Source organism: Spermophilus citellus (assembly GCF_964194105.1).
Source record: "Spermophilus citellus genome assembly, chromosome: 4".
NCBI lineage: Eukaryota > Metazoa > Chordata > Mammalia > Rodentia > Sciuridae > Spermophilus > Spermophilus citellus.
In genome coordinates, this window is record NC_138185.1 from 355,838 (window position 1) to 371,430 (window position 15,593).

At 56.7% G+C, this 15,593-nt stretch overlaps 2 protein-coding genes across 10 annotated transcripts; one reads left to right on the plus strand and one right to left on the minus strand.

Moving 5' to 3' along the window:
- Positions 1-241: 241 nt before the first annotated feature.
- OPRL1 (opioid related nociceptin receptor 1) lies at positions 242-14,028 on the minus strand. 9 transcript variants are annotated; one of them, XR_014021649.1, is made up of 5 exons: positions 8,354-9,107; positions 7,942-8,036; positions 5,128-5,483; positions 3,606-5,046; positions 242-583 (listed from the first exon to the last, which is right to left on the minus strand). XR_014021649.1 is itself a non-coding variant. In XM_081291739.1 (5 exons), exons 3-5 carry the CDS (start codon positions 8,584-8,586, stop codon positions 4,523-4,525), a joined length of 1,113 nt encoding a protein of 370 aa, XP_081147865.1. In that variant the 5' UTR covers positions 8,587-8,595; positions 9,129-9,404; positions 10,001-10,123; the 3' UTR covers positions 242-4,522. The 9 variants fall into 9 exon arrangements, 8 of the variants coding, with proteins under 8 accessions (XP_081147865.1, XP_081147866.1, XP_081147867.1 ...); XM_081291739.1 differs by lacking the exon at positions 7,942-8,036 and adding exons at positions 9,129-9,404; positions 10,001-10,123 and having other exon boundaries at positions 242-5,046; positions 8,354-8,595; XM_081291740.1 differs by lacking the exon at positions 7,942-8,036 and adding exons at positions 9,129-9,342; positions 10,001-10,088 and having other exon boundaries at positions 242-5,046; positions 8,354-8,595.
- Positions 13,351-15,430, plus strand: LKAAEAR1 (LKAAEAR motif containing 1). Its single transcript, XM_081291745.1, has 3 exons — positions 13,351-13,798; positions 13,917-14,039; positions 14,114-15,430. Exons 1-3 carry the CDS (start codon positions 13,421-13,423, stop codon positions 14,171-14,173), a joined length of 561 nt encoding a protein of 186 aa, XP_081147871.1. The 5' UTR covers positions 13,351-13,420; the 3' UTR covers positions 14,174-15,430.
- Positions 15,431-15,593: the final 163 nt, after the last annotated feature.

The following is a 15,593-nucleotide window of genomic DNA, read 5'->3' on the forward strand; positions in this document are numbered from 1 at the left end:
CCTGCACAGACTGAGGGCCTCCAAGCTGGCCCCAGCCCCCCAGGGAGTTGATCCTAGAGCTCCAATAGGAAGAGTGGACATCTCTTATGTCTCTTCTCAGAAGTCACTTGTCACCGTCTCTGCCATAGGCTGTATACTAGATAGGAATGTTCCTGGGGTCCTGGGCTACAGGCCTGACCAATTTTGGCCACTCACCCAAAAACCAAACAGAAAAGGTCATGGTGAAAAGCAGGAGATTTTAATCACTGTGGCCACATTGGGAAGGCAAAGTGAGGTCCAGCATCCCAAGCCTCACAGATGCTGACAGAAGCTTTAGATTCAAATGGAGGAAGAGCTGGGGCCAGGGCAAGAGGCCTGCGTAATCAAGCAGTCCTGGACAGGCTGTGGTCTGGCCCATAGTGATTTCAGTTCTGGTTTGGCAAGAGGGCTCCAGAGAAGTCCTGATCAATTTCTGCTTGCTGCTCAGGATGTGTGTCTAGCAGACCTGTGGTCCTGTGAGGGAGCCATCAGCTCCCACGAGACAATCGCTCCTGCTCAGGGTGGGGGGTCCCATTTGGGGTGCCATGCCTTCCTCCGATAGTGCCTGGAAGAGTTAGGATAGCACTAAAGACTTCCCGGGTCTGAAACAGAATGCTGCACCTCTTGCCTCAGTCTTGAAGGGGGACAGGATGGCTAGGGTAAGGTTAAGATTAAGAAAGCTCATGTTACAGTGTTTAGATGAACACTCCTTAAATGATTGACATGCCCGCGTGCACAGTGGAGCAGCGGCACCACCATGGGAACAGACACCGATGGAGACAGAGATGCCAGCTTCCTCGGCTCCCAGCCACCCGTGGAGCAACTGAGGCCTAGTGAAGAGTCACTGCTCTCAGCCTAAGCAGCTCCAGCTCCTCACCCTGAGGGGCTGAGGGTGCTTCTTAACCACCATCCACACCCACCTCTCCACAGAGAGAACGAGCTGTGCCTGGGCTGTCACACCTCGCAAACAGCCTAATTACCACTTCAAGCACGCTGTTCCTAGGCCCGAGAACGCCTCAGGACCCAGGCGGAGGCTGCATCTTGCTGTGGCAGCAGAACCAGGAGCACAGCACTGAATAATGAGCCTGGAGGAGAGGGTGAGTGGGTGCGAAGAGCAGGAGGCAGGCACCCTGGAGAGCTGCCAGGCTAGGGGAGGGCCACGAAGAAGAACAGGCCCCATCACATTTTGTTTATGGCTCCTGCTCCCATCCACAGCCCAACAAAGGGAGCTGCCTCCCCTTCCCTCCTCAGCTCCTGGGGAGCACCACGGGAACCAAGAGATAGACACGGCCAGGGCCCAGTGATACCAAAGGCAGACTTACCAGCGTCCTGCCCAAGCCAGCCCTATTCCTCCCACCAGAGACTCCTACTATTGGGTAGGGGGCCACCCTGAGCAGCTCACTCCTCCAAATCCCCACATTCTGGCTCTTGGTCCCGGGGAAAGTGCCCAAATCTCACTACCCTCATGACCTCAGGGCCTCAAGGCCTTGCCTGGGTCGGCCATGTGACCACAGCACCCCCTGGTGGAATAGTCTGAAACAACTCTTGTGCCCAGGCTTTCCTGACTGAGCCCCACATACACACCAGCCCTACCCACAGCCCCACCAGGATGGTTCTATGTTTCCCTTTGCACAAAAGAAAAAATCAAGGCTCATGGAAGCTGGATTTGTCCCCATCCAGGGACAGGATAAAGGTGCAGGCAGGGGTGCTATGGGGCTGGGTGGACCTTGGGAAGGGCACAATCCTAGAGAGCCATGGAGCCTCAGCCTTCCCCCTGTGGCCTCACCCTGCTAGCCAGGCTCCTGGCAGACCCCGGTGGGTGCTTGCCCAGGACATATGCCCCACCAGAAGGGTGGTTCAGCAGCCCAGGACCCCTCACAGGAGCCCCTCCAGCAGGACCACACCATCTCCTGGGCATTAAAACACTGTCCCTTGGCAGGGCCTATTCCTCCCACATTTCCCTTGATGCTGGACCTCTGTTGAACAGCAATGTGTGAGAACTCTAACTCCCAAATTCGTATGCTGTAGTCCTAAACATGTTGGTGTCAGGAGGTGAATCTTTGGGAGGTGAGCAGGCTGTGAAAGTGGAACTCTGTGGTGCTGCTAGTTCCTTATTAATGGGACAACCAAGCTCTGGAGCCCTCTTTCCGTCATGTCACAATGAGGAGGTCAGCTCCTACTGGAACCTGATGGGCCCAGCACCCTGTCCGTGGGCTTTCCGCCTCTGGAACTATGAGAACTCAACTGTGGGGCACAAGCTGCCCGTCCAAAGTACTGCTACACTGCCCAAGGCTGTCCATCATGAAAACTTGCACAAAATAGTATCAGCCCACCTGCCCACCTGGGAAACCCTGAGCCCACCAGTGGGCCGTCAAGTCTCTCCGACAGGGTGCCCTCTGCCAGTCAACTCGGGAGTCAAGAGTGAGTCTATGGTTCAGGGTGCAGGGCCACTCGCGAGGCTGCTCTTCATGTTTCTGCTCACAGAAGGGGAACTGAGCAGAGGTGAGGGTCTGCACATAAAATGGGGTGAAGAGACTCCTGCAGCCCTGGGAGGAGGGGCATCCACCGTAGCCCAGGGTGCCAGGTGCACTATTTGTATCAAAGGGAAGCCCTGGAACACATCAGGAACTAGTTTCCTCTCACCGGGTCAACTTCCTAGGGACAGGGCTGACCTGTCAGCTTCACAGAGGCCAGAGGACTCACCAGCCCCACAGCCCTCTCCCGCTCCTGTGCTAAGCCCAACACCAGTCCCCATGTGGATGGAGTCAGAAACACCTGTCTAAGGAGGGCATCCAGCAAGGCCTTGCCTTGGTCTGCCGTGGACCACAGCACCCCCTGGTGGAAGAGTCTGAAACAGGACACAGGCTCAGGGCTGGCTACACACACAAGGAATGACACTGGTCACAGGCATAAATACACACGTAATGTCACAGATGGCATTGCAACAGCACAGAGTCAAAGTTCTCAGCCTTGGCAAGAAAGCACTATAGCCAGGTGGCTCCTGCCAAAGGCCTCACAGAGTGTGCCTGGGTCTCCCCAGGAACAGCCCTGCAGCCAAGGCTCCCCAGGGCAGGAAGAACCAGCCCAAGACTGACCAAGGTCTGGGGAAGAAGAGACTCTTTTCAATGTTGCAGGTATTTCAAAAATTCACCTGCAGGAAGAGTGTTCGCAAAGCTGCCTGATTCTCTGGGTGATCACAGCAGGGTTTCCCCAAGGGACAGAGTCCCCAAAGCTCAGAGTCCTTGCAGGTTAGCCCAAGCAAACCTTGCACAGCAGCTCTGCCTGTGAGGCCAACCTCACATTTGACAGCAGGCTCAGGCCTTACCCAGAGACACTCTGAGGCCTGCGACTAAACGGTGAGCACTGGGTATGCAAAGCAAAACCCAGCCCAGCCTCAGGCCCCTTCCATCTGCACAGCCACTGACCCAACTTCAAGCAAAGGAGACTGTGGGAGAACCCCCCAGAAGGTGGTAGGGCCCTCCAGGCTGAGCCTGCTGTTCTGACTAAACACACAGGGCCCATGCTTTGCAAGCAATAGAGCCACCGATGGTGTCCTGCAGCACCCCTCCCTGAGCCACCTCCCACACCTGCAGAGGAGCACTGGCTGCACAGTCTGTGCACAACAGTGAACATCAGGCTTCTGGAGGGCAAGAGCCCCTGAAAGACTGCTGGGGTCAGGCCTCCTGTTCGCCTCAGAAAGGGAAGTGCGAGTCAGGCCCAGGACAGGGCCACCATCGGGAAGAGCAGAGAGCGGCAGCACTGAGGCAGGTCCAATCCACAAGCCGTACACTGTAGCACAAGAACATTGAGAAAGGGACTGGGCCAGGACCCACACGAAGCCTCCAGCCAAGGCTGACAGCTTGCTGCATACCCTCCTAGGGCAGCCCTGGCTGCTCAGATGGAGTCAGAAAGGGTTCCAGGTGGGAACTCTGGGCTCAGGGCCAGTCCCTCCACAGAGAAATGCTGCCCACTACACTCCTGGGCAACACCAAGACAGTCCAGTGGCCCTGGGTAGACACTGCAAGGTCAGAGGCAGTCAGAGCCCTGACACACAAATAGCACACAGCATGTGGGGTGCAGGTGACTACAGAGCCGCGGCTACACCTGGGCATGAGCCCACCTGCAGTATCAAGGCTCCGCTGACTCGGCATGGGAGAGGTGGAGGAGGAGTCACAGGAGCATGGCTGCTGAGCAGCAGCTCCTCTCAAAGGTGTCCACAGAGCAGTGGACACTTGCAGGCAGTGTCCTTGCATCCCTCTGGCCCCGCACCAGGAGTGCAGTTTAGTCTTATAGAGGCCGCAGCAGGAGAGGCAGCCACAGTCCACTGCCCCATGATGTCATTCAGGTCCTCCTCTGGGACTGAGCATCATGGGCCAAAGGGAAAAGCCATCTACAGCTCCAGATGCTTGGGATCAGCCTACAGAGCAGTGACCTGTGTGAGCTCCGTGTTGGGCGTGGATGGGCTCTGTGGGCTGACGGGCACCATGGGCAGATCCACGCCTAGTCATGCGGGCCGCGGCACTGTCTCAGAAGTCTTGCAAGCCAGGGCCACATCCTTGGCGATGCTCCGCACTCGGTCAGATACCTGCATCTCCCGATGCAAGGCCGATGCACAGCAGAACTTGCGGAAGCAGGCCTTGAAGTTCTCATCCAGGAAGGCATAGAGGATGGGGTTGAGACAACTGTTGACATAGCCCAGGGCTGTGCAGAAGCGCAGGATGGCCACAGCCATCTCACTGCCTGGCTGGACACCCAGCCCTTGAACCAGAACAAAGACCTGCACAGGCGTCCAGCAGCCCACAAATACAGCCACCACCACCAGCACCAGCCGGGTGATTCGCCGCAGGTTCCGGTCCTTCTCTCGGGAGCCTGAGAGCAGACGAACACCACGCAGCCGCCGGATCATGAGGCTATAGCAGACAGAGATGATGAGCACGGGAATGATGAAGGAGAAGAGAAAGATGCAGACAGCAAACACGGGGCCCCAGTAGTCCTGGGGGGCAGGGATCTCCACCAGACACTCGATCTCTGCAGGGAGAAAAACGAGATCAGAAGGGGCTGCTGGGAACCATGGGGAACCTGGTACAGAGAGGAGGGCCACCCACTGACCTTCATCCTCCACCTGTGCTGAGCCCATGATGGCAACAGGAACGCCAACCACAGAGGCCAGGGCCCATATGGCCACATTGACAGCCTGAGCCTTGCTGGACGTCCGGACATCAAGGGCACGGATCGGGTGGCAGATGGCTACGTAGCGGTCTACACTCATGGCCGTCAGGGTGAAGGTGCTGGTGAACATGTTGTAGTAGTCAATGGCAATGACCGTCTTGCACAGGGCATTCCCAAATGGCCAGAAGCCCAGTAGGATGTCTGTGCCCTGGAAGGGCAGGGTCAGCAGGACCAGGGTGTCTGCCAGAGCCAGGTTAAAAATGTATATGTTGGTAGCTGTCTTCATCTTGGTGTGCCTGAAGAGAGGACAGGGAGAAGAAAGGTTCCATTGGCCACTTAGACTAGCCCTGGCAGGAAAGGCAAGGACTTGGTCCTGGACCCAATCCTAGGCCCACTGAGCCAGTCTGGGGAGTGGAGCCTGGAAACCAACATTTTAACAGGGTGACGCTGAGTTCAGAGGCAGCTTCAGGAAGGGATTCTGACACCTACAGAGAGCTCCAGACCTTAAAGACTGTGGGGGTGCCAGAGCACATGCCTGAATCGTAAGAGAAAGACCTTGCCTTTCCCCTGAGTTTCCCTCAAGATTCCTCATGGACTCAACTCCTAACCCTTCAGCGACCAGAGGTTTGTAAGAGCTCCAAAGTGTGTGAAATCACATCAAAGACCTCCTAGTCCACACTACTGTCTAGCAATGGAAACAGGAAGTGGTGACAGGGACAGGAGGGGTGCTCATAGGGCCCAACTGTATCCAAGCACCTGGAACAGGGCTGCAAAAATTGCAAATTAGTAATAAATACTTGTTGAATTACTAAGTGGTTGTGGTAGTGGTGGGGAGAATGGTTATGGGGGCAGCGATGGTGGTGACGATGGTCATGGTGGTGACAGTGAAGTGGAGATATGAGGGTGGTGGTGGTGTTGATAGTGATAATGATGATGGTAAGGATGATGGTGGTGGTGGTGGCAGTTAAAGCACCAGAGGTGACAATATTCCATGTCGATTTAGTTGCCATAAAATAACCTGGGGTTTAGTTCTGTGTATTAGAGATTAAGAATAAGCACAAAGATGGGGGCTGGGGGAGAGCACTTGCCTGGCATGTGTGAGGCCTGGGTCTGATCCTCAGCACCACATAAAAATAAATAAACAAAATAAAGGCATGGTGTCCATCTACTACTAAAAATATTGGGGGAGGGGAGAGCAGCACAAAGACAGCCAGTGCAGTGGTGCATGCCTCGATCCCACAGCTCAAGAGGGTGAGGCAGGGGGACGCTGGGCTCAGAGGCAGCTTCAGAAACGTGGAAAGGCCCTAGGAATCTCAGAGAAATCCTGTTTCTAAATAAAATATTAAAAAGGGTTTGGGATATAGCTCACGAGTTAACTGCCCTGGTTTCAATTCCTGGCACCAAAAGAAAAAGAATAAGCACAAAGAGGCCAAGTCGCAACCTCAATGTGAACAACAGTGACGATGACGGTACCTCCCTGTGTCGAGCTCCTCCATGGGTTTTACCTCGTTTAAGACTCACAGAGATGCTGTTGGGTTCCCGCTGCATGGGGGAGAGAACTAAAGCTCAGATGCCCTAAGTAGCTTGCTTTCTTTTTCCTTTTTTTTCTTTCATGGTACTGGTGAGTTAATCTAGGGGTACTCTTTCACTGAGCTGCATCCCAGCCCTTTATTTTTCAAGACAGGGTCTCACTAAGTTGTCCAGGTTGGCCTCCAACTCACAATTCTCCTGCCTCAGCCTCCTGAGTTGGGATTACAGCCATGTGCCACCATACCCAGTCTATGAAACTTGTTAAGGCCTTGGAGCTGATAAAAAGCGAGTGGGGCTTGGAACCAGGTGTTTTAACTCCTGGAAGCCACCCCAGTCTGGTGGCTCAAAATGCACTCTGTGCCACCACTTGAGTGGTGTGGACATGGCAGCTCCTCAGCATGGGTCTTTCTGAGGACACGGGTGGTCAAGAAGGCCTCCATGTCTACTATCATCCAGGAAGTGGCTGGAATGCTCCCGTACCAGGAGACACAGGGAGGTGCTGTCAGCAGGAAGGCGGTCAGGGTACCTGGCTGCCCCAGGCGGCTGCACTTCTGGCCACAGAGGCCTGTGGGTCATGCAGGACCCTCCCTAGGGTCCTCCCTAGAGGTCAGTACTGTGAAGGGCAAAGCTGCTCTTCCCCTTGTCCAACCATGCATCTCTCTCTCTCACACACACACACCACACACATACACGTGCCTATGAGGCCTGTCCTTCCCACTTCCTGGATGGAGAAACAAGGCTCACAGAGAAATGGGGTTTGTCAGGGATGCTCAGAGGACAGTTGGGGAGTCAGGGACTGGACACTCCACTGTCCTGTTCTGCCTCCACCAACACCACTGCTACCCAGCAGCTTCCTGGGAGCCTGTGAGGCCCTATGGAGGGAGGGACGCTTGCTTCAGAGCCCTGAGCATTTCTTCAGAATCACCTCTTTCTGGGTCAGAGAGAACACCCTGGGCCAGTAAAAACTCACTGGTGTCTTGTTTCCCTGCTCAAGTCTCCCAAGGCTCCTTTCAAGACCCACTCACTGTCTGCAGTGCACTCGACTCTCTCCCATCCAGAGGAACCAGGGTCCCTCATCTCCCCAGCCCAGAAATCCCTCCCCTTCTGCCACGTGTGCCCAGGGTATGTGCCACGTGAGGGGTTCCTTACCCACCTCACAGTGCAGCCCCACAGTGCCCCCACAGTGCCCCCATGGCCACCCAGCCGTGCCACCACCCTAACCACCTGGCACAAGCATCTCCTCTGGTCCCCAAGCTCTCCCATCTCTGAGCACCAGCAGATCCAGGCTCAGAGGAGAGGGGCCTCAGGGCGGCCTGTCCCTGTGGGAGAGGTTGGCAAGCCCTGAGGAGGGCCGACTCCTAGGGTCCCTCTGGAGCCCACGAGGTCACTCACAGTCCGCTCAGCACAGCTCAAACCAGGGTCTAGGGAGGTGACGTCACTACCTGGACAGACAGGCTGGGGACAGGACTAAGCATCCAGGGCCTCAGGATAGATCCCGCTCCCTGGACAGGGAGAAAAGGAGCTTAATGGAAGCAGCAAGACAGCTCCATCTGCTCAGGTCCATCCCAAACGGCCTCCTGTCCAGTCTCCCATCTGTGGCTGTATGGGGCTCACAGAGAAACGGGGCCCCACCTACCTGAGGATGACGTACATGACGAGGCAATTCCCCAGCAGCCCCCCGATGCACACGGCCAGGTAAAGCCCCACGATGGTGACCTTGAGCCCAAGGGGCAGGAAAGAGCCATGGCTGGCATTGAGCAGCAGGTGGGGGGGCATCACACTGTGGTTGGAACTCAGGAGGGACAGGTTGCCCTGAAGGTGGCTGCTGTAGAGGACCTCCCAGAGTGGGGCAGGAAAGAGCGACTCCATTCTGCTGCCCTGAAAAATCAGTCTGTATAGGACCTGGGACCGGGCACAGAAACAAGTGACCATGTTGCAAGGCACACACCCACACAGGATGCAGAGCACAGCAGGTGCAGCCCAAACAGGCATGCAGACCCCAGGGCTGGCTGCAGACACCAAAGCACACATGCAGGACAAAGCACACACGTGAGGACACGGGCTGTGCTGAGACACAGACACACATGGAGACACCAGGGTGTATGCAAGAGAGGGACACAGAACACAGAGACACTCACGCCCACAAAGGTACCTCGCATTTGGTTGACAGACTCAAACGTGGACTGCATGGAGATAGTTACACAAGGACACACATGCACCCACAGGGGCTCGGGGACACAGCCACGTCTGTTCAAAGGTGATGTGATGCACACATATGAACACAGAAATGCCCAAACCACCCTCAGGCACACACAGAACAGACGCTAGCGCCCCTGAGACATGCCCAGGAACACCCGGGCACAGCCTTCTCCTGCCCCTCCCAGCCCTGCAGAGCAAGGCCCCCCACTTACCTCTAGCACCTCAGGCCCTATCTCCACGACTTCTTTGGGAATGGGGACTGAGGAGACCCCAGCCCTGGGCAGACGGATGGAGAGGCTGAAGCAGAGTGGGGCTAGGCGGCTCGCTCCTTGTCTCAGCGCAGGGTCTGGATGGGGCTGCAGCGTAGCTGCTGCTTCTCAGCAGACGCCAGACTAGACGCAGTGGCGAGTGCAGCAAGTGCGGCAGCTGGGGGAGGGGGAGGGGGAGGAGGCTGCTGCTCCAGAGCAGGAGGGGCTGCGCAGGGCCACCTGGGCCCCATACCACATGGAAACAGACATGAGATCAGGGCACACATAAAGAGATGGACCCACAGACCCAGCAGACCCACACACAGGCCAGGACACATGACATGGGTGTGCACAGACACAGATGCAGACACAGACCAGAACTCAGACACATACGAGGACACAGGCTCGCACAACAGAGTCCCAGGAACAGGAACTCAGGGAGAACCAGACAGACAGACTCACTCAGGCAGACATGGGCCCCCAACCCATGCAGTCACAGCCTTGGACAGCCTGGTCCAGACCAGCCTTGGATGGCCTCCCTGCCTACAACAGCACCCCTCAGCCAGGCTCCACAGTTGGCAGAGCCTCAGTGGGCAGGCAGATAGCAATGTCCAGCCCAGCCAGTTCTCAGAGCTCAGAGCCTTGTTGTAAACAAGCAGGAGGGTGCTGAACCCAGCACCCAGCACTGGAACCACACCTACTGTGTGCTGTTTGTGCCTACTGTACACCATGCCTGAACAAACAAGCACATTCCCCAGCACACACGGCTGCTGCCATGCACATCTCTCCAGCAGATGAGAATGTGAAACCTCAGAGGGGTAAAGACCCCTGTCCACCTGGCAGGCTGGGAAAGCCCAGGTCTGCTTGTCACATGGAGCCACACCAAGGGCATCTCCACAGTTGGGCCCCAGAGAAGGGCTCTGGCATTCACACAGCTGAATCACTCCCATGGATCTGCCTCCTTGCCAGCACAGAGGTCATCAGCACACTGAAATGAAAGGTTACAAGTCAAGGCCATGTGAGTGACCCCTGCACTGAACAGTCATGGGGTTGCTCTTCCTACATAGGATGTGAAGGAGAGCTAGACCTCCCCCCACACAGCCAGACCCTGCTTCTTTTCCAAGGATGGGGATCTGGTTGCTAGGCAACTGACAACAGTGTTGCTAGGATACCTGTCAAATCAGGAGAGGCCAGAGCAATCAGATGCCCCAGGACTCAGCATCCCCAGCTGTCCCCCAGGATTTGTCTCTGCATCTCCACTGCAGCTGAGACTCAGGAATACATGGACATTTGGGGAACACAGACCAGCAAACATGTACATAGATGCCTAGACAAGCACGGGATAAATACACAGAGACACAGGTACATGCTTAGGGATGCACACCAGAGCCACAGACATGCAAACCATTACAAGGTGTACAAGGCATGTTGGCAGACTCAGAGAAAGCACAGATGCCCGTGGGAATAGGCAAACACCAGCCGAGGCTCTCTAACACCCAGGAGACACACACTCTCACACATACTCTCCAGTCAAGGCTGACCCCAGACCTTAGGGTCTGACCCCAGACCTCTGGGCCAGGGGAGGCTCAGATTCCTGCAGCTCCTTCCCTAGGTGAGCCCAGAGTTCCCACTCCAGCTTCCCCTTCCTGCCTGCCCATCTTCAGAGCCTCATTTCCTAATGGCCTTTGCTGCCTCCCAGCCCAGACCCTGTCCTGGAGAAGGGGATGCTGTAGGTACTGTGAGGGTCGGCAGAGCAGAGCCACAGGACACACCAGTCTGATTATCTCACATGTCCCTGGGGCTGCCACACCCATATGGGTCCTGCCCCAGGGGGCTCCAGTCCTGCCTCTCCAGGGAGCCCTCCCTGCCTTGCCCCTGACCCCAGCCCTGGAGCCCTCAGCCCACCACAGGGTCTCCACACCAACTGCTGCAGTGCTGCAGGCAGGCCTGTGAGCTATCTCAGCGGACACCTGTGAAAGTCTCCATGGAGGTTGGCACAAAGGCCAGACGAAGGAGGCCTCTTGGCCCCTCATAGATAGAATCACAGGTGGGAGGACAGGCTTGTCATCTGATGGTTGGTGACCAGGATGAGATGCAGACTACCTTCCCACAAAGGGGGACTGGCAGTACAGAAGAAATGGCAGACTTCTCTTACCCTGACCAGAACTCAGTAAGCCCTCAGGAGGGGTGCAGGCAGAGCCTGGGCCTGACCAGAACATACGAGTCACACAAAGGTCATCAGGGGACATGTTATGTGCACATGTCATACACAGGCAAAACAAGGCATGCAAGGAAATCAGGGATGGCCCAGACATGAATGTCACACATGAAAGGAGCACATGCCCACAAGTCGCAGTGGAGCCAACAGGGCCATGTGGGATGTCACCTGCATCTGGGCAGAGTTGGTGCCAGAATGAACACAGCATCTGCAAAGGGTGCACACACCTCCATGCCTCCCTGGTGCCAGCCCTGGCGCCCAGCCCCAGTGCAGGGGCAGGGAGTCCTCCTGCTCCTCCTCTCCCCCTCCCTGCATCAATGCTTCTTATTTATACCAAGGGAAAGCTACAAGTCCCTTCTGACAGGACAGAACTCTCTCCAGCTCCCTGTGCCCCCATCCCAGAAGAAGGACCACGGTAAAACCTCCCCACCCCCTGTGTGCAGTGCCTTCCCCGACAGTGCTGATGCCTAAGCACACACAGGAGGGGGTCAGCATCAGGAAGGCCCTGGGATGCTCAGTGACCGGCCCCTCAGCCAGGAAGCTGCACCTGTAGAGTTCTGGCTCTGAACTCCAGAAGGTACCATCTGCCTACCTAGGAACGAGGTATGATAGGATTGGGAAGTAATGCAGACCGGAACACACTATGATTAAATCTGCACTAATCTTAGTCTAACTAAACTGTGGAATGAGTATGTGAATACCTGATATGTGCATGAATCATTACAGAATTAATAAACTGAGAAACTAAAATTGTCATTGTATCATAAAATTAATAAATGACAAATAGATTATGAAAATCTAGGACCGGGCTGGTATGTAGCTCAGTGGCAAAGCATCTGCCTTGCATTCGCAAAGCACTGGGTTCGATCCCCAGTTCCAAAAAAGACAAAAAAAAAAAAAGAACCCCACCAAAAATCTAGGACCAATCACCCAGGGGTAGGATGAGGGGCCCTGAATTCTGTCCCAGTGCCTCATGGGCACTGATGGGAAAGGATCTCAGCCTTAAAAGTATGGTTGCAGTTAGGCCCAAAGCCCTCTCCCACGCCCAGATGGTGAGTCCGTGGCCCCCAAAATGGTGCGTCAGTATGTACAGCACAGCGGTCACTTCAGCTTGAGGGGCCGCCCCGCCCCCACCCGGTTGGAGGTGGGGCAGGGCTCGGGTTGCCCGGCAACCGCATCAACAAGCACCGAAGATTCCCACAGAGAACCGTCTAAAAGTAAACTGGGGTGCGCGGGAAGGTCGGGCGAGTGGGCGCGGGTGGGAAACTCTGAAATTTGGAGGCGGGCCGGCGGTCCCCGGCTCTGCTCCTGACCCACGGTGAGCGGGATCTGGCCCGAGGGTGAGATGGGGCGACTGGGACCAGAAGGACGCTGGGCGTTCCCCTCTTCTCTGAGCTCTGCTCCCCTTGCCTCGGCCCAGCAGGAGTCAAGCCAAGATGATGGCGACCGCCCTAAAGCAGTCGGGCTCAGAGCCTCCATCCACTCACATGCAGCCATACACACACAGAGCCACAAGGATACCCCCCCCCCACAAAAAAAATGTACACCTACACAGACGTGCACACCCAACTCGGCCTGGCGGGGTCACCCCCAAACCAGTGCTCCTGGGACCCGGACAGGACAGACAAGACCAGTCCCCGGGGTTCTAGTGGGATGCTGACAGGTGACCACAGAAATGGGGGTCAATAGGCCTCACCCAGGGAAGTCCCTTGTGGTCTCTATCCCTGGGTAGGCCTGAGATCGCCTGGTTGGGGCAGGGGGTGTCTCAGCATTTTCTCAGTTCAATCCTTCGGTAGGGCAGAAAGGGCAATTTATAAAACTGAATGGATCAGGAAGTCCTCGCTGACTGCCGGAGGCAGTGGGTCAACCACCCGGCTGAGCGCATTGGCCACGACCTGTGTTCAAAAAGGCCAAAGGTTCGCCAGTGAAGTCTACCTCGACAAATCCCGCGGGGGGGGGGGGGGGCTGGACCGCGCGGTGGGACCGGTTTAAGGTTGGACAGCAAACGGGGTGTCCCTTTCCCTCCTCAGGCCAGAGGATGCCGCCGCCCGCAGGGAAATGCTCGAGTGAGCAGGTGGGGAAGAGCGCGTCAGGAAGCGGGCCTCGTGAGGAGCGCGCCCAGCGGGTGCCCGCGACCCAGCCAGGCTGGACGCTGACGCTGGAGGGGCTGGCCGCCATGAGCCCCACGCAGCGACACCGCCACCTGCTTTTCGGCGACCTGCTCAAGGACGTGGGTGCAGCCGCCTCCATCTTTCCGCGCGAGTCGGTAGAGCTGGAGTACCTCATGCCCGACCCCCGCGCCTGGACGCAGTGCGAACTACCCACCGAGCGCTGGAACCGGCTGCTGGGCGTCCTCAAGGCAGCGGAGGCTCGCGGGCGAGTCCGCGCCCTGCGACTGCGCTACACCCGAATGCGGGTGGGCCTGGAATCAAGGGCGGGGGCACCACCCCTAGGGAAGACCACCCGCTCGCAGGAGTGGGCAGAGGGTGGGTACAGCTGAGGCGCGGCGCCGCTCAGCCGGCTTTGGCCCGCAGGCAGAGGAAATTGCGCTCCTGATCCAGCGGCAGGACTCAGCGCGCGCCGCCATCAGACTGGAGACATTCCTGCCGCCACAGCTGAAACCCACACGGATTCCGGATCCCCTGGATCGACAAGAGGTTCTGGCAAGCCCTGGGTGGGTGGGAGGACCCCTCGCCTCCTCCCACACCGACCCCAGCCCCTCTCCTTGCAGCGGAGGCGCGTGGAGACCATTCTGGAAGAGGCGGTGGATGGCAGCATCTTCCCACGGTGACAGTGACCCAAGTGTGCCCCCACACCCTCCCCTTACATAAAGTTCTTCTCTGAGGACTCTCTGGTCTTTCTGGACCCCCACAGGGAAGGGGCGGATATAAATGCTGTCTCTCCCAACATTTGCAGTTAGACATCACGGTATAGGAGTGGGCCCCCAAAAACAAGTAAAATGTGAGTTGGCAGGAGTCAAAGTAAGGGAATATTCAGATCCCCCAATCCCAGCCTGCCCCCATCAGGCAACCAGTGCCATGGTGGCAGACGTGAGAGGCCCCCAGACTGGAGGGCAAGAGAAAGAGCCTGTCTCAACACCAGCATCCCACCAACCAGGGCTGCCTTCAGTGCTGGTCATCCCATGGAGGGGTGCATTCTGCAAGGGTGAGTGACCACAAACCAAAGCCAGCCATGCCCAGAGACTGTGGAAGATACCCCCAGGGCGTCCTACCTTCTGGAACAGAAAATCTACCCTCTAGCCTTCTCTCACCCTGAACAGTACCCCCACACACACCCTGCTTCCTTCCCCCAGACCCCCCCCACACACACACACACACCAAGCACAGTAAGGAAACCACCCCAGCCCATTTTGACAAACAAGCCCAAGTCCTATAAGACCTCTGCCCAGTTTCTGGACAGCTCTTACTTGTATCCTTGATGGGTTCTGCAGAACCTGGGGCTCCTCTTGGTCTCCTCTCCCCTGTCCCTCCTGCCCAGAGGACTACACAGAGTTGGGAGCTATAAGGAACCAGAAGATACCAGGGAGCTCCCACTGGCTCTGCCTGGAGCAGAGAACAGATCTGAAGGGAAGGCAGAGGTCAGAGCTAAGGTTCTGCAAGGAATTCTGCTCACTGGCAGTCAATCCCTAGCTCCAGGGGGACCTGGGTCCAATATCCCCTCAGCACCTTATCCTTCACCTATTCTGGGTCTTTGCTGCCCTGGCCTTGACCCATGCCCACATTCTGCAGAGCTCACAAGTCAGCAGGCCTCCTAGGAAGAGCAAAGAGAAAGGGGAGGAGTCAGGAGGAAGGACAAAGGGGAGCAGGGAGATGGTGGGCTTGGCCAGGGGCAAATAAATAGGGACGTGCCTCAGAAGACAATCTGCGTCTTGGGATGACAGCCAGCCCTGGGAGCCTCCAGTCAAGCTCCCTGCGGTTTGTACGCCAGGATTTTGTCTCTAGGGACGTACTGAGTGGCCAGGAGGATCTTGTCTGGTTAATAAAGTCACCCATCATCTCATCACTTCTCTGCCCTTCGTGCCTTCATGTTTAAGATGAGCACCATGGGGCTACTCAGGGACTCAGGGCAGTGCCCAAAATGACAAGTGTAGAGGCATGTGAGGACCAGAGACAAAGCCTTGCACCCTAAGAAGACCTGCAAGAAAGGGGCCAGAGACAGCTCTGTGCCAGGCACCCCTTGATCCTCATGCC